This window comes from Hydra vulgaris, chromosome 14 (genome assembly GCF_038396675.1).
Source record: "Hydra vulgaris chromosome 14, alternate assembly HydraT2T_AEP".
Classification (NCBI taxonomy): domain Eukaryota; kingdom Metazoa; phylum Cnidaria; class Hydrozoa; order Anthoathecata; family Hydridae; genus Hydra; species Hydra vulgaris.
The window spans coordinates 16764498-16786901 of NC_088933.1; the positions used below are offsets into that span (position 1 = coordinate 16764498).

General features: G+C 25.0%; 1 protein-coding gene across 2 annotated transcripts in view; it reads left to right on the forward strand.

The window, feature by feature from the left end:
* Positions 1-22404, forward strand: part of LOC100213111 (GTP:AMP phosphotransferase AK3, mitochondrial) — a 102371-nt gene that overhangs the window by 75374 nt on the left and 4593 nt on the right. The window contains exons 1-3 of one of the 2 annotated variants that reach the window (XM_065817330.1): positions 6328-6386; positions 6588-6641; positions 22023-22229. In XM_065817330.1, coding sequence (XP_065673402.1) covers positions 6590-6641; positions 22023-22229 — 259 coding nt within the window. In that variant the 5' untranslated portion in view covers positions 6328-6386; positions 6588-6589. Of the gene's footprint in view, positions 1-6327; positions 6387-6587; positions 6642-22022; positions 22230-22404 lie in introns of those variants that run through there. The other variant, XM_065817329.1, reaches the window with a different exon arrangement.

The following is a 22404-nucleotide window of genomic DNA, read 5'->3' on the forward strand; positions in this document are numbered from 1 at the left end:
ATATATATATATATATATATATATATATATATATATATATATATATATATGTATAAAACATAAATATATATATATATATATGTTTTATGCATATATATATATATATATATATATATATATATATATATATATATATATATGTATATATGTATACATATATATATGTATATATTTATATATACATATATATATGTATATATAAATATATACATATATATATGTATATATGTATATATACATATATATATGTATATTTATATATATATATAATATATATATATATATATATATATATATGTATATTTTATTATTTTATATATGTGATTTTCTACTAATATATAATTGCTCTGTTCTTTTAAGAACATTGAGCACTCTATTGTGTAGAATACATTTTAAAGTTGTTTAAATATATATATATATATATATATATATATATATATATATATATATATATATATATATATATATATATATATATATTCAAAAGATATTTTATATGATAAAGTCTGGGATAATGTGTGTGCGTGTGTGTATGTATTTATAAAACAAGAAAGATATATTTTTGAAAATAATACTCTTTATTATTTAGAATAATAAATATGGTTAATAACACTGATAAACAAATAAAATTTTATTGTGCATATCTTGTTAACTAGGTGGTTTTTTAAAACAAATTAAATATGCTGATTTCAAATATGCAAACCATTTTTCACCATCACGTCAAGTTGTAAAGATATTTGGGTTCAAATCTTTAGTATTTAAGGTAAAGTCCCTAATATTGTCGAAAAAAAAGTTATTCAAAAGTATGTCAACCTGGGTCTCAAAAGAAGCGTATTTTCATAGAGATTTTAGAAAAGATAAATATTTTTACTTAAAATTTATTAACAAAAAAAATTATGTGAAAAAATGCTAAAGACTTTTAAAAAAATTTCAACAAAATGTTTCTCAGCAATAATACAAAAAGTACTTATTTTTATTACAAACAAATACCATTTTTAAAATAAAGTCTACGACTGTAAAAGCAGATTTGATAAAAGGAGTTTAATTTCTTTTCACAGATTTCCTTTTTTCCAAAATTCTTTGTAAAAAATGGGCAACGGCAGCTAAATGTTTACAAATTACACCTAGTAAATATAGTAGAATCTGCAGTAAACAATTTAAATTAGAAGATTTTGAGTGCCAAGAGAATGGGAAACGTGTTCTGAAAAAGAAAAAATTGTGCCTTCAATATTTGACTTCCATGTATCATTGAACAAAAATAACAAGCGGAATCAGCTATATAATAATGATACATCACACATTAAAAAAACAATTTGTTCTATCTCGAATAAAGAGGTAAAAGAGCCTAACCCTAACCCTAACCCTGACCCTAACCCTGAAATTACAAATACTTTTAAAAAAAATACTTAAACAAAATTCTCCAAAAAAACTATTACTTAGAAAAAAGATTAAAATATTAAAACAAAAGCTTAAACGAAAAGATAACAAAATTGCTTCACTTAGCAAAGTTATTCAAAAATTAGAGAAGAAAAAAATTATTTCTATTGATGTTGCCGAATTACTTGAGAACAACTTCTCTGGGCTGACTCGAGAACTTTTGAAATCTGAACTAAAAAAATATAGGCAAAAAAAAAAATTATATAGGGTTATAGATACTCTGAAGAAGTTAAAAAATTTGCTTTTTACACTGCACTTTTATTTCCCAAGAGCATATGAATTTGTTAAATCTACATTCTCATTACCTGCCGTAAGCTCACTTTCAAACTGGACATCATCTGTAGATTGTTCGCCTGTGTTTTTTGGAGATGTTTTCAAATTTTTACAAAATAAGACCTTTGACGACTCATCATACAAAGAATGCACATTAATATTTTATTCTATGCATATCAGTGCTGCTCTGCGGTATGATAATGTTACTGGATCATATGAAGGTTTTGCTAGTTTTTGAAACAATATTCTAGCATATGACCAAGATAAATTGTGCAACCATAAAACATATGACCAAGATAAGCATATGACCAAGATAGCATATGACCAAGATAAATTGTGCAACCATAAAACAAGTGCAACAGAAGCACTTGTTTTATGGTTGTGGGATTGAAAGGCCATTGGAAATGTTTTATAGGCTACATATTGTGTGATAAAATTTCCTCAACAGATTTAAGTTGCTTAATTAAAAATGCTTTAGATTTATGCGCTACTCATAATCTGAATGTTTGGAGTATAACATGTGATGGACTTATTTCCAATTTTAATGCTATGAAGAATCTTGGGCGTTCATTTGGAAGTAAAATTATTGAGATACAAGGTAGTTTTCCCCATCTTGAATATGATCATCCTATATATTATATCCCTGATCCTTGTCATATGATTAAATTAGCTCAAAACGCTTTGTGTAGTATCGGTATCATTGTTGATGAACAAAATCGATATTAATTGGGATCATATTAAAGCATTGCATAAACTGCAAGAAGAAGAAGGATTTAAGTTTGCAAATAAACTTGGCAATTACCACATTAACTTTCACAGACATAAAATTGAATGTTCAAATTGCAGCTCAAACACTAAGTGGTTCAATTGCTGATGCTATAGATTTTTTGATGGTTTCAGATCATCCAACTTTTATTGATGCCCAAGGCAAAATTAATTTTATCAGAACTTTAGACAAGTTATTCGACTAGTTAAACTCTAAAAACCTTTTTGAAAAAGGATCTAAGAAACCTTTAAGAAACCTTTAAGAAACCTTTAAGAAACCTTTATTTTTGAATGAGCTCCAAAATGAGTTGAAACCATACAAAAATCTGTAAATTACCTAGACAACTTATCAGACCTATCTAAAATTCCTTTAATTAAACACAGAAGAAAGACATTTGTACTTGGTTTCATTGTAGCAGCCACAAGTGTTAGAGATTTATCCCTTAACCTTTTATCTAGACATGAGAATCCTTTTAAATTTATTTTAATATATAAAATGACACAAGATCACGTTTAATTATTTGCTTGTATTCGCGGCAAAAATGGTTTCAATAACAATCCAGATGCACGCCAGTTAAAATCTGCTTTGAAAAGAATTTTATTAAGAAACTCTATCATAGGATCAAATTTTAGCAACTGCCTTACTTTTGACCAAAGATCTTCTGGCTCAATCTTTTTATTAAAGTGGAGTAAAAGGAGATCTCCTCTTGTTGAACAAAATACAATATCTAGTGAGGATTCTAACTATTTAAAAAAAACTTTGCTGGTTGTCTTTCATCAGTCTCTACTTCAATTTATAAAGAAGCTATACTTTTATATATTGCAGGGTTCATTGTTAGAAAACTTTATAGTGAAATTACATGTCTGACTTGTGCCAATAGTTTATTTTCTCAGAAGACTTTATCCACTGATCATGATTATTCTTTATTTTGCAGTTCATCATGGAAAAGTTTTATAACTTTTAAAAATCAAGATGGTTTAATCTTTCCATCCTGTAGTGTTTTAAAGATTGTCGAAAAATGTGAGCAGATCTCTAAAGTTTTGGTGTGTGGGACAGACCCATAATTTAAAAATATCTTTTAGAAAAAATCTTAAAAACGTTCTAGTTCACTTCATAAATCAAAAACTTGCAAATGATGCGCTGTTTACTGAACTAAATATGCCTGATTTAGAACATGAGATTTTGACTGAAGACATACATTCTTCACAGCTTTTAAAAAAAAGTTATAGATAAATATTTAACATTGCGTCTTTACTCATATGGTCAGTTGTACACTAAAAATGAATTGCATAAAGGAAAGATTTACACCAACAGTCCAATAAGCTTTTTTTGTTCAAAGATTTATGAAAAATAACAATAGTAGTATTTAATATTATTTGTATGCTATTTATGCTAAAAATAAAATTACTTCTTTAAAAAAAATATGATTACTGAAAATTCCTTAACTGTAACTGTAAACTGTAAGTTACAGTTTTTTTAACTAATTAAATTTTTTTAATTGAAAACCTACATTTAAAAATATAGCTATTTATATCAGCAACACTTTTGATTTTTTTTCATAATGGAATATGTGTACTTTTATAACAATAACTCAAAGGTTTCCAACAGGATACTTTTAAGTTACAGTTGTTAAAGTCAAAAACATATTTTTTGCCGACATATATCTGTATTTGCCAAGTAAAAAGGTAATATCTTTGTATTATATAATAACTTCTAACTTTCTTTATCTACTTACGCTTTTAAGTAGCTGTTTTTAAATAACAGTTTATAAATAAATATGTTCAATATTAATGTCTAATGTTTAAAGTTAACATCGCCAGAAATTTTTCTTCTTTGCTGCGGCTACCGGCTTTGCAACCTTCAAAAACTTGCTTCACGTTTTCTTACGGAATTTATGTGAAGTTGACATCTAGTTAACGATATCATTAACGATATCATTAACGATACTCTACTAGTTCCTTATTATAATAATATTATTTTACTTTATCATATTATAATAAAGCAAAATAGTGCGCTTCTAAATAACATACTGTTAGCCAAAACTGACATTTTAAAATTGGTCGCAGACTTAAAAAGCAATCCTTGTTATCAAATTTTGTTACTTAAATGAGCATAACTTTTTGAAGAATTGTTATTTTGCTATGAAACTTTCATAATTGTAAGGCTGATTTTAGCCTTTTTCAAATGGTTTATAATAATCAATAATAAAAATAATTTAAAATTTTTACCTATCTATATTATAGCCTAAGTATTAAGTTTACTTTAGAAAATGATGCTCTGTTCTTTTCAGGGATGCGGAAAAGTCCCAAAAGGACTGCGGCTTTACTTTTATCTACTTTTTCCAATTCTGTAGTGTTCAGAAGCTCTAAACTTGTTGTTTAATGATCTGCTATAAGAAAAAAATTCATGTGACTTTAAACTTATTGTTTTTGAGCCCAGAGTCCTTGAGTCCCGGAGTTCTTGCATCCATTATACCTATAGACTCTGGTTCTTTTATGATTTAATTTGTTCAAAGTTGTTATTAACCTTAAATGAATAAATAATCAATATATTTATTTTGCAATAGTCAAAATTGTTTTAGAAAACCTTTTGTATTTCTTTTAGCAATAAAAAAAATCGTAAAAAACTAAACGTTTTGAATAGTCAAATGCTGACATGCATAATACCACTGTTGCTGTTAAAAGTAATTTGTTATTGCAATGAGCAGCAGCTATTCATATAAATTTCCAAGAGCTGGAAAATATCTTAGACTCTAAGATATTATCCAGCAACCTCTTTCAAAACTACCAAATCATTTAGAAGAAAAATAAGATTTGGGAAAAGACAATTAGTGAAATAAGTTTCACAATTTAGTAAGCAATACCAAATTAAATTTAAACATGATACTGAATCCAAAAAATGTGGCATTAATTAAAGCAATGCCACAAGACTATGGTTCTGAGAAAACCGGAAGGAACATCAATCCATGTTTGTGCAAACAGTTTCTAAATATTTTTTTGCGCTTCAATAAGATTTGGTAAGATGGATATTTCTGTTATGTCTTCTACTATTTAAAATATAGGCAAGAATTGACTTTAATTAGACTTTAAACCACCCAAAATTATTGCTGCACAAGGGTGCCAAACATCTTCAGTTTTACACTTCAGGAAAAGAGAAAATCATCACAGTAGTTACAGCTGTGAATGCTGCTGGTAAAAATATACCTGTGATGCACCAGGTGAATCAAAATACATTTTTGCCACAGAAACAAGCCACAGATATTAGTTGATGATCATGATTCTCACAATTCAGTTGAACTATTATATTGACAACAACATTGAAATTTTTGAGATGTCAGCACATTATTCCCACTGGTTGCAGCCATTATATTGTATTTGGCTCCGTGATGAGTCTTGTTTTAAGAAGCATCATAAATTTACTATTTTTTAAATTTTTTTAAATTTTAATAGGATAGAATTGCATAAGAGATATAACTGGATTTTGCAATATCTCTTATTTGAAATACACTGCTAACACCAGTTCTCACAGTGTGTCAGCACATTTGGTGTTATACCAAAAGATGTGCATATATGAACATTTAAAAAAGCAAAAAAACTCTGCATATTGACATGTATTATTAATAAGGTTTGTCAACAGATAATATTTTTAAGAAATGTTTTCATTTTTTTTTTTTTTTCAATTATTTATTCTTTTATTATATCCAAATGTTTTAAAGTATGCTAAACATACCATGTCTAGACATAGACATATTAAAGATATAAGTAGGGTGATTGTTATCTTGATTTTTCATATGAGAGTGCAGCTCCAATCTGGTTAAAATTAAAAGTTTCATTGAGTTCTCTGATGGAAAAACCAGGTCACTATAGATATAACACTTCTACACATTATTCTCAGAAATCAAGTATATTTAAAATTTGTTGAATTTAAAAAAATAGTTTTTATCTTCCATTTACTATTCGATCCCTTTTGATTGGTATTACTTTGTTTAGTAGCAATTTTAGTAAATTTAATAAAAATGTTTTACTTTAAAAGAATATATTTATGATTCATTATTTCTATTATAGCTTTTCTAATTGTCTTATTAATTATAACTTTTTAATTGTTTTTTTTTAGATGTCTAAAATACTAAAAACTATTATATTTGGTGCCCCTGGCTCTGGAAAAGGTATGAAATGTATTCTTAATGCTTACTGTTTTTATTTTTTAAATATATTGTTGTTACTATTCTGTTTAAAAGAAAAATCTACTTTTTATTGACTAGATTATTATTTTATTTAACTTAAGTTTACTTAAAGAAATAACAAATATGGTCAGACCTTTGTTTATAAATATTGCTGCTTACTTAGCCAATTATTAAATTATTTAAAAATATGTTGACATTTTTACCATTTGAACTGTTTTACCTATTATAATGTATATTGGACTTTTTAAAACTTGCGTATTATTAGCTGTAGTGAAACCATTGTTATTATGAGACTATTAATGGCCAATATTTAGTTAAGGTAAGTTTTTGTCAAATCGAGTTATTATTATTTTTTGAAAAAAAATTATTTTTATTTTATTTTTGATTTATTTGACACTTTAAATTTATTACTGATCAGATATTATATATTTATTGCTGATCAGATATATATTGTTTGATAAATATCATAAAATTATTTCTGGCTGGATATTATATACTTATTTCTGGTAAGATATTATATATTTATTGTTGGTCAGATATATATTTATTGTTGGTCAGATATATAATTATTTCTGGACAGGATTTATTGTTGATCAGATATTAGAAATTTGTTTCTGGTCAGATAAATATTTATTGTTCATCAGATATTATATATTTATTTTTGGACAAAGATTAGATATTTATTTCTGGACAGATATTATATATTTATTTCTAGACAGATATTTTCTATTTATTACTGGTCAAATACTATATATTTATTGCTGGTCAGATAAGTATTTATTGCTGTTTAGAAAATAAAATTGTTAAGAATTATATATATTTGGTTAATATTTGTTTATTTGCGCATTTTTACTTATGAGTTTGTATAAAGCTACCTAAAAAGTCTGGGTGTAGATACGCAAAACCCTTGTATAACTTACGGAAACCATATCCAACTATGATATATACTCAACTACTTTTGCAATAACTATAGCAACTTTTTTTTTAAGTTTTAAGTTTTAAGAACATTGACTAATTAGTGAAAATAAATTTAAACTTGACATAAAATTATTGAAATTATGTAAGCAATAATTTAAAGGATTATAGATACATTTAACATTTCTATTAAAATACACCTTATTTTGAGACTCAAGTTGACATACTTTTGAATAATTTTTTTTGACAATAGTATGAACTTTACCCCAAATGCTGGGGAAAGTCAGGTAGCCCCTGACATCAGGTAACTTCGGACACTTGATGTACAGCCTAAACTAAAGAAGCTGTGTGATTTTAATTACTATAAAAACACTATTCGAGTAAAAAAAATGGCATTTGCAAAATATCTATCATCAAGCCTTGTTTTAAAGCATAAACTAGCGTGCTATTATGCACAAAGCCATTTAACAAAAGTTGGAAGTTATTTCACATAAGGCATTTTTTATCATTTTTTAATATTTAAACAAGTCTCAAGAAATCATTTAAGCAGTAAGATAAAAGAAGTAATTAATGTTATAAAAACCACCTATGAAGTTTGATTGATGATTATGTAAAAAAGTTTGCATTACAATTACATTTGATATTTGCGCTATTACAAATGTAATAACTTAAGAAAAAATAAAAAAGATTTTATTTTTATTAACCTAACTTTTCCATCAAAAATATTCAGTAAAAGAAAAAAAAGAAAGATGTTATAGACGTGTAAAAAAAGAATCATAAAAAAAACATAATAAAAAAAAAATTATCATCTTGCAAGAGCAAGAGTATTTATTTAAACAATTTCTCATAACAAACAACAAATTAACAAACAACAAAAAAAAAAACTCAATTTAAAAATTAAAAAAAAAAAAAAAAAAATATTAGCTAAAAATTAGTACACCTTAAATTTTATTTTATATTAGCACCACTTTTGATATTTTAAATTTTGTTTGTTTGTTTTGTTATAACGATTGATTTTATCATAAGTTTTATTTTGCAAAAGTAGTTTAGAAAAATAGAATTTTATAATAGTTATATCTTTAAATAACAGATTGTGCCATATCAAAGAAGAAAAAACAGAAATTTTCTAATAGTTAAGAAAGAAATTTTCTTTATTTTACAAAAGCTTAAATTCCTTTTAAACGTGTTATAACACTGCATCAAAAATATTCATAAAGCATGCGTTTAACTATTTTGTCTTAAGGCTAGTGAAAGCGCAATGATATATATTTTTCAATAAATGATACTTGGAAACATAAATCCATATCTACACCAAAATCATGGCGAGCTAATGGGCTAAGCTGTTTTTTATTTAAACAAGGCCTGTATAATAATATGCCAAAGCAATTGGCTGGGAGTGCAAGATATTGTTTCCCACCACCAGAAGAGCAATGTGTCATTATATTTGATTCACATATTAGTATATCTAATATTTATTTAAACTAATAATTTTGTATTGATTAAAGATACATTTTTATTTACAATATATATTAAAAAAAATTTGTTCATTACTTTAATTCACTGGTTTTAAACTAGTATTTGTGAATAAGGTATGATTGGGTAGTATTGGACACATAGTTAGATGGTGGTTCCGGACAACTTTATCTATTTACACATTAAAAATTGGCAATTTTTTAAATATAAATAATAATACATTTAATATTAATATAGTACACAAACCCATAATAATAATTTGTTTAATTCCAAAAAAAAGACCTAAGATTTAAAAAGTTTTTTTTAAGTGTTATTTCATTAGCAAAAAGCTAATTTTTATTTTTCTGAATGATGACATTTTCATTCCCATTCTTTATAGATCAGAGGTGATCTTTAATGTGTTGAGAACATTTCGATGCTAATTAATTATAAATTATAATGTCACACAGGTAAAAAAGAGGTAAAATCATGGTTAAACTATGTGTATATATATTACTAAGGTACACTATCATTTTTTTGTTTCTAATTCAATAAATAAATGTTTATACTTTTAATAAAGTCTATTGACACTTTGTTTTCTGTTAGTACATGTGTACAATCAGTTTTTTACCTTAAGTGTCCAGGGGAAAATTTTTGTTGTTGTTGGCCTGTGCAACTATTAAAAGCACTATTCTAAAGGAGTTATAAATTTAGATATTAATTAAAATATTAGTTAGAACTTTTAATGGTTTATAATCTAGTTAAATGAAAACTGCTATTAGAGTATAAATTACTACCCGTAATTAATATTTAATAAATATAATAAATTTAATAACATCTAACAACTACAATAAATCAAAATTTCATAATTAGATCCTAGTTATGTGTTTCAAACACTAAAAAAGTCAGGAGATTCATTGATACGTATTGAGATAATAGTAGATCCTATGAAAGCTCAAACTTTCAGTGTTTACTTATAATATAACAAGATACTCATTGAAGCAAAATCTTGAAGTTAGCATAAAGTATGAAGAGGTTATAGCATAAACAACTAATTGGCTAAAATTTATCACCAAACAGCTCACTTTAAAACCCCAAAACTCTCCTCAAAAATAAAATTAAAAAAATATATTGCTTCAATGAGTTTATCATATATTACAACTGTAAAAAAATTCAAAGTACCATAACGAGCAGTTTTCAAGTTATTTATTGCAGCATGCTAAAAAATGGCACTCCAAAAACCAATTTAAGTTAATAAAAATTAAAAAAATAAGTTAAAATATTAAAACAAACTTTCATTTCATTTCTAAAGATTTGTTATTACTCCTCGATGTAAGAGCAGTAGTCTAATTTTATAAAGGGATTAGATGCTTTTATTTCTTCTCATTGTTTCCAAGTCAAGTCTCATTCTACTCCATGGTTTTCACTCCCAGTGCAGCTGCTATATCTAATTGAAATCATTTTTTTTTATCTTTTTCAAAAGAACAACTCTCTTGAGAACAACCAGCTATTTATTATTGCAAGAAATCGATATAAAAAGGTGCTGTCAGATGCTAAGCTCCATTAGTCTCAGTGCTCTAAATCTCGTATCTTATCTCAGAAGTTAGACTCAAGAGACTTTTGGAAAATCTTTAACAGCGTCATTAACAAGGGTAGGTCTAACATTCTGAGAGAAGGAAAAAAATAGGAAAATAGCATCTGTTGTTCCAATTTTTAAAAACTCCTGTGAACATTCTGACTCATCCAATTATCACCCAATCAGTCTTCCAATTATCACCCAATCAGTCTTCTTTCTGTTATTAGCAAGGTCTTTGAGTCTTTGATAAACAAATTTCTCACATCCCATCTAGAGTCAAATAACTTGTCAGACAATCAATACAGTTTTCGATCCTCTCACTCTATGGCTGACTTGCTAACTGCTGTGACTGAAAGATTTTATCATGCATTAAATGGAGGCAATGCATTAAATAAAGGCTTTTGACAAAGTTTAGCATGTTGGTCTTCTCCATGAGCTTGTTTCATATGGTGTAATTGGGAAAGTTTTTTAGATTATCAAATCGAATCTTTCTAACCGCTTTATTAAAGCCATCCTCGAAGGCCAACACTCTTTATTTCCAGTAACTTCTGGGGTACCTCAAGGTTCTATCCTTGGTCCTATTTTGTTTCTTATCTATATTAATAATCTTCCTGACAACCTTAAAGCTGCTCTTTTTGCTGATGACTCAACTTTATACTCCTGTCTTGACAAAAAGTCTTCTCATTTCGATTGCTTAGAACAGGCAGCCAATCTTGAATCTAATCTCACTTCTGTAACAGATTGGGGCTCACAGTGGCTTGTAAATTTTAACTCCAACAAAGCTCAGTTCTTTATTGGAAACAACTATTGCAGTACTGTCGACATTCCTATATTAATGAATGGCAACCCTATCAATGAGTCATCTTTTTTAGGTTTTCTTTACTACTGACCTTTCATGGAAACCATATATACAATCGATTGCTAAATTAGCATCTGCTGAAGTTCTCTCTCCTGATTCGATTCTCTACCTCTACAAATCTCTTATTCGTCCCTGTAAGGAATACTGTTGTCATATTTGGGCTGGTTTTTCTAATAATGCTCTTTCTCTTCAAGAGAAGGTTGAATAACGCATTGTAAACCTAGTTGGACCTGGTCTATCTGCTAAGCTTGAGCCTCTTTCCCATTGTCATAAAGTTGCATCTCTTTCTCTTTTCTACAAATACTATCATGGCCACTGCTCAAAGAAGTTTTCATCTCTAGTTCCATCAAATAAAACTCATTCTCGCTTGACTTGTCATCTATCAAAGTCTTATTCTTATACTGTATTTGTCCCTGCATGCTCCAAAAACTTTTATTTGTCTAGCTTTTTCCCCCACACTTCAACCCTTTGGAACTCTCTCCCATCTTCATGTTTTCCTGACTCATACAACCTTCAACTCTTTAAGTCTTCTGTCAACTGTTTCCTTGCTCTATAACTCTATTCTTTTTTTTCTAGTAACTCCCAATTTAATAGCAGTTGCTTGCAGCCTTGTTGGAAGTGAATCAGAATTAAAATAAAAATAAAAAAAGCAGTATATATAAACTCATAAAAGTTTTTATGAGCTTTATTTAACTATTTAAGTTCCATATAGAAATTAATATTCATGTTTAGCAAAACTGAAAAATTTTGAAAAATATGTATTCTAAAAAGTGCAAAAATTATGTTAACCTAATTTCAAATTTCAATAAAAATATCAGTTAGAAGATTAAATTAAACTAAAATCATTAAAAGCTATGATGCTGGAACATCAAAAACTACGATGCTGGATCATCATAAGTTATTCCATCTCTTTCTTTATCTTGATCAACCTTTTCATTTTGCTCTATGTTTCCAATGTTGGTTTAATTTATCACTTGATTTTTTTGCTATATTTTTTATTTTTAACTATCTTTTTGATTGCAAAACGTTATATAATTATTACCGGGATTATTAGTTCTAAATAATTATTTGGTTTATTACTTTATGTTTTGGATTTATTGTTTTGATATAATATTTATATAAATATTTATTGTTATAAGTTTTTTCATGAAGGCACCTTTCTAACATATTTTTATCAGATAAATCAGTAAATATTGACTTGGTTATGTCCCTAATTACAACAGGCTGTCCTGGTTTTTCTTTATGCACATATTTCAATAATATTGTGTGCTAGCACCAGGTATTAATAGTTCCACAACATATTGAATGTCTTACTTCTGGAGATGATGTCTTAATTTCACAAAACCACAGCTTTTGTAATGTCCTTTTTCAATTTCATGCATTAAAATTACTTAATATAGATTTATATAAAAAAATCATCAGAAGTTTTATATGAAACTTTGTTACTGGTATAGAACTTCATATTCCTTAAACACTCAGTGCAATTAAATACCAACAAAGAACTTAAACTGTTTTTATTTTTATGACCTTTATTCATGTTAATAGACTCTATCTCACAGTCAGGGCATATTCAAACAAAGGCAAGAGATTGTATAATAACATCAACATCAATTAAAAGATTATTTGAACTCATTTTGATTAGTGTGAGGTTGTGGAATAGCTTCATCATTGACAATAAGATCATTGATTGAGATTGTAAAGTTAGGCAAAAAAAATAATGATGATTCTTCATTGCAAAAGCATCAATATTTCTAGAAAAAACTGGCAATCTTGATTTTCATTATCCTTTTTTTTTTGAAAAAACTTTAGAAGCACAAGTTTTTCTTCTCCTCAAAACATCAGTTTTTATATTGTACAATTAGAAATAATATTTATTTTATTCTCCACTAAAAAAAAACAAAAAAAAATAATAAAGAGTTATACTCAGGTTAAATTTAACATCAATAACTAAAAAAGATAACAAGAGCTTTCAATTTACACTTAACAAGAAGTTAAGCAACATTTCAGCAAGTAAAGTAGTTTTGTTATTTTTATGGCAAAAAAAAAGAAAAATTATTTCTCAAGCAGTTCAATAAGAATCAATATATGATATATATTAATTGCTATGCTATTGCTAAGGAGCAATACACTTTAGTACCTTATTTTAAATAAAAAATCAGAGCATTTAGACCATACTTTTAAATTTTGATATTTTTGACTACCTGAAATTCTTATTCTACAGATCCTAATTTTTTTCCTGACATTAATAATTTATATAAACTAATATCAGCCAAATAACAAATACCACTTCACTTTTAACAAAAACGGGCCATTTTAAGAAACCAGGTCAATATTAAAATTGCATTATCTTGTCAAACACTCAATATTTTTAGCTGAAATTTTGTATGCAATATTTTTTTATAATTAGGAATAATGTGTCAAAATATAACACAAAAAAAAAGGTATATGGTTCAATGGACTGGGTGATTTGATGTGGCAGTACCCTTATATAAAACTTAATTAACTGGCAATAATTGTAACAAATTTTTTATATATTAATATATTTTATTAAACATAAAACTACGTAACTTATTTTAATAAATATAAGTTTATTGAACTTGATATTGTAAATATGATTTTTCCCTTCAGACTGGAAGTTTTATTAGCACCAATTTATTTCATTAGCACCTTATTTATTTGTAGGCACACAAAATTGTGTGTTTGTTAAATCAAACATTATTCTAATAGAATAAAATAAGAAATTTTTTAGATCTTGCATAGAATTTCTGTCATCTTTTATACTTATACTAACTGTCAACATGTGTAGACTAAAATACTTCTGCAAAGTGTGTAGAACTAAAATACTTCTGCAAAATGTGTAGACTAAATAGTATACAACATTTTAACAGAGTATGTGCAAAAGGATTCCTTTTGCAGTAATAACTTAATTTATAATATTTTCTTTAGGGTAAATAAGGGGTAAATAAGGGGAAGTAAATAAAAAAATAAATAAATTAAAAAACTACTTTTTATTAAACTTTTACAAATGTTTAATCTAAAAACTAAAAAATGATTTAAAAATCTTACCTGAAATTTAAACAAAAAAAATCAGCATATGTGAGCAATGCAAATATTTTAAAGTTACACCAATAGGTTTGGTAGCTTCTACCTAACGTAACTTTTCTTGCGTGAATCATACTGTGCATTTTCTGAAGATGTTTTGTGAATACCATAATTTGAGAATTGAACTAACAAAAATACATCATAAGTTTTGCACTAAACAACTGCGCAAGTTTTGTGAATACGAAATTTGTAAGTTTAGAACTTATGCCAAACTTATGCTTAAAAATGTTTTGTGAATCCGCACCCTGGTGTTTAGTTATTAACTATAATAAAGTTAGACAATTTAGTTAAAAGGTTGCAGGCCTTGATTTAAATAAAAAATGCTTAACGCAATAGCCTAATTTAAATTTGAAATCATAAAATTCTTTTTTTTTTCTTTTTTTTTTAAATACTAACTTTTTTAAATTACTGCAAAAATATTAATTACCACAAAACAAAATGCTATTTAACTTCTTTTTTATTATTACTATAAGAGAATGTTTCTTTTCTTTTTTTTTTTAATATTGAATAATTAAATTTAATATTACATTTTTAAAAATGTTTGATATCATCAAATTTCTTTCTTTTATCGACATTTGTATAAATGAATTAAATTATGTTAAATTTTTGAATTTTTTATTGATTATTTCTTAAATTTCTAATTGCCGCTTTGTAACTACAAATGATTCTTTATTTAAAAAAAATTAGCGAGTAACAAATAAAAAAATTATATTACTTTATTTACTTTATTTATTAAAAGTTTTTTTAACCATTTTGTTGTGAAAGATTATTTTTCCAAACATCATTTATTAAAATTATATTGCTATATATATCGTTTATTAAAAAATAATTGCTGCGATTTAACTTTTTAAATTTTTGATGCAGCCATTTATTTAAAATTTTAAGTAAAAAAAAAAAGTGTTTAGGAAGGAAAACCGAAAAAGCAATTGAGATAAAAATGAGCTATTTTTTTTTAGAACAAATAAAACTTAAATATTGAACAAAATTTAGTAATATTTTAAAATAAATTTGACAGTTAAGTTAAACCCAAGCATTAACTTTAATTTTAATAAACTTAAATATATTATTTAAATCAAAATTAAGTTATATATTTTTTAAATCTAAATTAAATTATATATTTTTTTTCATCAGAATAAAATTATATATTTTTATTAAATTAGCTTTAAATTAAATCATTTTTTTTTTTTATCAGAATTAGATTATATTATTATGATCTTTGCTTCAAGCTTAAAGTATTAGCGTTTTTCAAGCAATAAAATCAATCATTAAAATAAAAATTAAAAAAAATAAGTTTTTAATTTTATTTGAGTTTTTTTTGTTAGTAAATAGTGCTTATATCTAACATAATTGTCATTCAAACTTTTGTAACAAATAGTTTTACCTAAAAGTCATTCAAAAGTTAATGTGCTTTTTTTTTAAATTAATTACTTTTATCTTACCGCTTTTAGCATAATTTAAAAGTTAAAAAATGATAAAAAGTTGCTTAACCAAAATTGCTTGCTGCTTATGTAAAATCACTTAAGGCATACATAAATGGCTCTATGTGTAATGCTTTAAAACAAGGCCTGAGGTTGTATAAACAAAGTTTAAATATAAAAATTTGGGGGCATGTAAAACTATGTATAAATATGAAGAAAAAAAAACAAAATATACGAAAATTTTACATTTTTATCAAATTTTATTTGTATTTGAAATTGCTATTGCGAAAGTGACACATGAGCAAATTCACCTTTTGTATTGCATAATACAAAAGTAATAATTAATAGTTCCGTAATAATGCTTTATGAAAAGAAACTTGCAAAAAAATCATTTCGAAAGAATACTTGTGAAACAGTTTCTTATGGAAGGAGCATTTTGGAATGTGCACTTACGGAAATAACTTGAAAGTTATTTCCGTAAGTGCACATTCCTAAATGCTCCTTCATTAAACTGTATCACAATATGTTATTATTTATTATTTTTTCAATTTATACATATATATATATATATATATATATATATATATATATATATATATATATATATATATATATATATATATATATATATATATATATATATATAATTATTAAGGTGCTCTAAGAAGTCCTAATGGTCTTATTACTGAGCACCAGCGCATAGAGAATAGCATTTAATAGATTGGCTCTCCATTTCCAACCTGTGACCTGGGGAAAGTTGGGGGAGGGGAGCTGAAACAGAAATTAAAGGGGCTTAATGCAGCTAAAATATAAATAGAAAAATTGAAATTTGAGTTAGTTTGGGGGTAAGGGGCAAACCTCCCTCCTCTCCCTGTCCCTATGCTAGTGTTTATATATATATATCAAGTATCATTTTTTGATTATTTATTGCCTTTGGCTTAGCAGAAATGGTGGTTTACTAATTATATTCTCATATATAAAAGTCCAGTAAAAGATTATAAGGCTCCATTATAAAGTTTAATTTAACTTCACGTGTTGTTGAATTTCTCATTGTTTCTCATTGAATCTTGCGATTAACACTACCTTTCAGACTAATTACAGCTCTGAAACTTTCAGCGTTTGTGTAGTCCTGGTTAGCTTCTATGTTAAAATTGTTTCCAGGGATGAAAACCCAGGGTAAAGGTTGTATTGTAAGAGCAAGTTTTTTTGCTACAAAATCTTGAAATTTTCACCCTCCAAAATTGCTTGAGCTTTAAAACTTTCAGCAGTTATATAGTCCCAATGATTGGGATGTTACATTTTAAAACATTTACCAAAGCCAAAAACATTAGAATGAACTAATGCCCTTCCCACCTTCCTAATTTTTGAAAAAATCTTTAAAAAGATTGTTTTTTAAAAAAAAATTTATTTACTTGTTGTTATAAAGGTAATAAAAGCAAAAGCTCATATAACACCTCAAAAATAAAAAAGTGAAACTAACTAAACATAAAATCATTCTATTTGAAAACAAGTGAGAGCTTTAAACATTATACTATATAGTTATTTTTTAGCATTTATTTCTTAAATTAGGTCTTTTTTTTGAGTTCAACAAAGGTAATTTTTCCTGATTACGTAATTGCATTTGTATTTTAATGTTGTTCAAGTTATCTTGACATTTTGAAAAGTAAATTTTATGAAAGTCTAGGTTTTGTTTCCACAATTTTTGTACAATTTCTGTTTTACAGTTTAATCTGATATAAGGCACGTGATGCAAATGAATTTACTCAATTTACTAATGACCTAATCTTAGTTTGATTATTTTTTCTTCAATAAACTGATTTCTAAAAATTATTTGCTCATGCTAATTCTTCTTTGAAGAGATATGAACTGATTTTGTAAAAACACTATGATGAAGTTATATGGTAGCATAAGTTTAGTTTATAGCGACAAGATAAAATGTTTGTTTTCCTTTCTCACCTTTTATTTTTATTTTTTTTTATTTTAATAAGTAATCTATTCACAAGTAAGTGTTTTTCGGAGTTATTAGTAGAAAGAGGGTTGTAACCACAATTAAAGCCTCCTTGATTGTAGTAGTTTTCGACCTTGGGGAGGTGAATTAACATTAAAAAAATAATAATGAATTCAAGATTAAATTGAAGATTTAAGTTAGGCAATTTTTTTTTAGAAACGGGAATGTTAGTTCTTAGGTTGGGAATTAACTTAAAATTTTATAAATAAATAAAAAAAAAAATAGAATATAAAATAGAAAAATGTTGAATGTAAAATTTAGTTTCAAAGAAATGTAAAATACTTTTCCAATTTTTATTAAATTTTAATAAAAATTGCAAAATTATTAAAAATAATTGAAAAAAAATTGAATAATTCAATTTTTCTTACATTCATTATGTAATTTTTATTAAAGTTGCAGTTGCAGCAAATGCAATTTTTGTTAGTTTTTTTCTTAGTTTTTTTCTATTATTCATTATGTAAATTATGTCTTTCCACCATAGATTATTACAGATTATAATATGCATATAATATGATTATCAGATTTAATTTAAGATTATAAGAAAGGGAGAAGTGCTTTTGTTTAAGAGAATTCTTTTCATAAATGTATTTAAATTTTTTGTTTCTTATTAAAATTTAATAAATCTGATTTAATAAATCAATATCTTGTCAAGTTCTTTTGACCTAATACATCTACAAGCATAAATTATGTTTACAAATATTTTATAGGTAGTTGATAAAATCTATCTTGAAATCGTTTATAATCTTTATTAAAAATGTTACATTAAATACGTAAAAATTATAAGAAATAAATAAATTGTGATAAACAAACAAAAGGTTATGTTAAGTATAAGATTGTTTTATGAAATAAATTATAAGGAAATATAATCTTGTTGAAATACCAAGTTTGGATTCTATTAATAACTTGTTAAATTAATTTAAATGATTTTTAACACGGTTTAAAATTAAATTTAATTTGTAACGTACTTTAAAATGCTTCAAAAATATCAATACTTTTCAGACTCCTGTAAGAAGATTTAAATAATTACAACACATTAAAAGCAAAGGGTTTTAAAGTATTTGTAAATTGTTTTTTATATTTTTCGATACTGCTAAATGCAGAGTTCTCGCATATTCTAGTTATTTTTTCTTACAAACACCAAAGTTTACAAACTTCTTATTTTCAATCACATTTCCGACTACCAACCAAAAGTCTAAGTGTACACCCCTGGGCTAATTATTGTAAACTTCAAGTTATGTAATGTTAAAAATTATATCAAGTTTTACAGTTTTACTTTTACTTGAAAATTCTTGATTGTGGCAATATCTCCTTAATTTTAAATTGTAGCATTTATTTACTGTTTTATAAAGTATTGTTTTTATTAAATAGTGTTAAAACTTTATACAAATAATGTCTTAGTGGCTAAAACAATTAGCTCACAGCATTTCTGAAGTGTATTGCCATCGTTTAAGTCTTTGGGCTTGCACTTTTTTTTTAACTAAATCTTTTTTGATTTTTGAATAAATTTTTTTTCAAAATTTTTTTTTAATAAAATATTTTTGAAGTTCTATAAAAATTATATACATATCATATATAAAGATATTATAGCAAGATTATATATACTATAACAAACGTAAGGGAGAGAGTTTTTAAAATAGTTTAAATTTCTAAAAACATCAAAACACCAGGAGACATTTGTTGGGCAATTTCATAATAGAGATACTTTTGTTATAAATGTGCTTAGGTAATTAGTGGTCTGCATGTTTAACGCTTATTACAGAGACAACTTACTCTCTTATAGGAAAAAAGATTATTCATTCAAACTTTTATTTTCTTCAAAATTAATTAATGGGATGAAGGTTCTAATAAGCTGTGGGCGGTCTAAAAAAATTAATTTATAAAAATTTATTAGAAAGTTAAATTAAGATTCTTAAAAATTAGGAAATTAAAAAATATATAAGCTAAAATTAAGTCTTTATGAAGAAAAAATAATAATAGTTCTTGTTTTTTTTATTTTTACAGAAGTTTACAGTTTTACAATAAGAAGTTATTGAACATTTTTTGTTAAATCAAAACCAGATTTTGAAGATTTTTATTTTCTACCACTAAAAATTATTAAAATAAAATATTTAATGTATAAGTATAAAAGTAGAATTCTTTTTAATAATACTTTTTTATTATACTTTTTAATAATACTTTTTAATAATACTTTTTAATAATACTTTTTAATAAGCATTGAATAATGAATAAGTATTGAATAGATATTGTAAAATATCTTTTACCAATCACTTAAAGTTTGTGACCTTGTTTTATTTTGCTTATAGTTTTGACAAATTACAACAACAACAACAAAAATTCACAACATTTACTATAGCTTAAACCCATCCCAAATCTTCAGTCAATATAGCAGCACTCCTTTGCAACATCAGTAAGATAAGATAGTCAATTTATATACTGAAGCCCCCAGAAACAAGCTATTTCAGTGTAACATCACAGTACTTATCTAAACATGCATTTATAGTTGTATATATATATATATATATATATATATATATATATATATATATATATATATATATATATATATATATATATATATATCAGGCCTTGTTTTAAATAAAAAGCTTAACACAGTAGCCTAATATGAATTTGATGTCATAGAATTTTATTTTTTATTTTATTTTTTAAAGACATTAACTTTTTTAAATTACTGCAATAATATTATAACCGCAAAACCAATTAAACATTATTTAACTTTTTTATTATTATTATTTACTATAAGGAAATGTTTGTTTTCTTTAATTTTTTTTTTTTATATATTAAATAATTAAATTTAATACATTTAAAAAAATGTTTGATATTAACAAATTTCTTTCTTTTCTCAACATTTATATAAATGAATTAAATTATGTTAAATTTTTGAATATTTAAATAATTGTTTCTTAAATTTCTAAATGCGGCTTTGCTACTACAAATGATTTTTTATTTTAAAAAAATTAGTGAGTAACAAATTAAAAATTTTATTTATTAAAAGTTTATTACTTTATTAAAGATTTTATTGTGAAAGCAAAGATTATTTTTCCAAACATCATTTATTAAAATTGTATTGTTGTATATATTGTTTATTAAAAAATAATCGTTGCGATTTAACTTGTGTTATAAAAAAAAAATTAATTTTGGTGCAAATTTTTGATGCAGCCATTTATTTAAAAATTAATTTTGAGCAAAAAAAATGTTTCAGAAGGAAAACCACAAAACAATTGAGATAAAAATGAGCTAATTTTTTTTTAAGAATAATAAAGTTATTGAATATTGAACAATATTTAGTAATATTTGATAAATTTGACAGTTATACATAAGTTTAGATAAATTTGACAGTTAAGTTAAACCCAAGCATTAACTTTAATTTTAATAAACTTAAATGTATTTTTTGAATCAAAAATAAAAAATATATATATTTTAAATCTAAGTTAAATTATTTTTTTTTATATCAGAATTAAATTATTAATTTTTAATAAATTAGTTTTAAATTAAATCATATATTTTTTATCAGAATTAAATATTAGTATGATATTTGCTTTAAGCTTAAAATAGCATTTTCCAAGTTAGCTTTTTCCAAAGTTAAGGTTTTCCAAGCGAAAAAATCAATCATAACAATAAAATAAAACCAAAATAAAAATAAGTTTTTAATTTTATTAGAGTTTTTTTTCATTAGTAAATTAAAGTAAGCGCTTATATCTAACATAATTGTTATTCAAATTTATGTAACAAATATTTTTACATAATTATCATTTAAAAGTTAATGTGGTTTTTTTAAAAATTAATTACTTCTTATTCTAAATTAAAAGTTAAAAAATGATAAAAAGTTGCTTAACCAAAATCGCTTACTGCTTATCTAAAATTAAAAAGGCATGCATAAATCGCTTTACACATAATGCTTTAAAACAAGGCCTCTATATATATATATATATATATATATATATATATATATATATATATATATATATATATATATATATATATATATGTATGTATATACTAAATTTGTTTTCAGGAACGATTTCTTCTCGAATGGTTAATGATTTTAATCTGCTGCATATATCTAGCAGTGATTTATTGCGAAACCAAGTAACTGCTCACACACCAGTAGGTCAAGAAATTGCAAAATATATGAGTGAAGGAAAACTTATTCCTGATCCTTTAATGATTGATATCTTTAACAAAGAGTTACAAAAAGTCAATCAAAGTTGGCTTTTGGATGGTATGTCTTATTTTTACATATTTTTTTTAAATATTGAAATAATTTAACTATTTTATTTTAAATTCTCAAATTATTTAGTCTCAGATTATTAAATGTTTAAGAATTGCTAAATCCTAAGGACTTTAATCATTTTGAAGCCTTGAAAGTCTAAAATATAGCTCATATATCCAGCAGC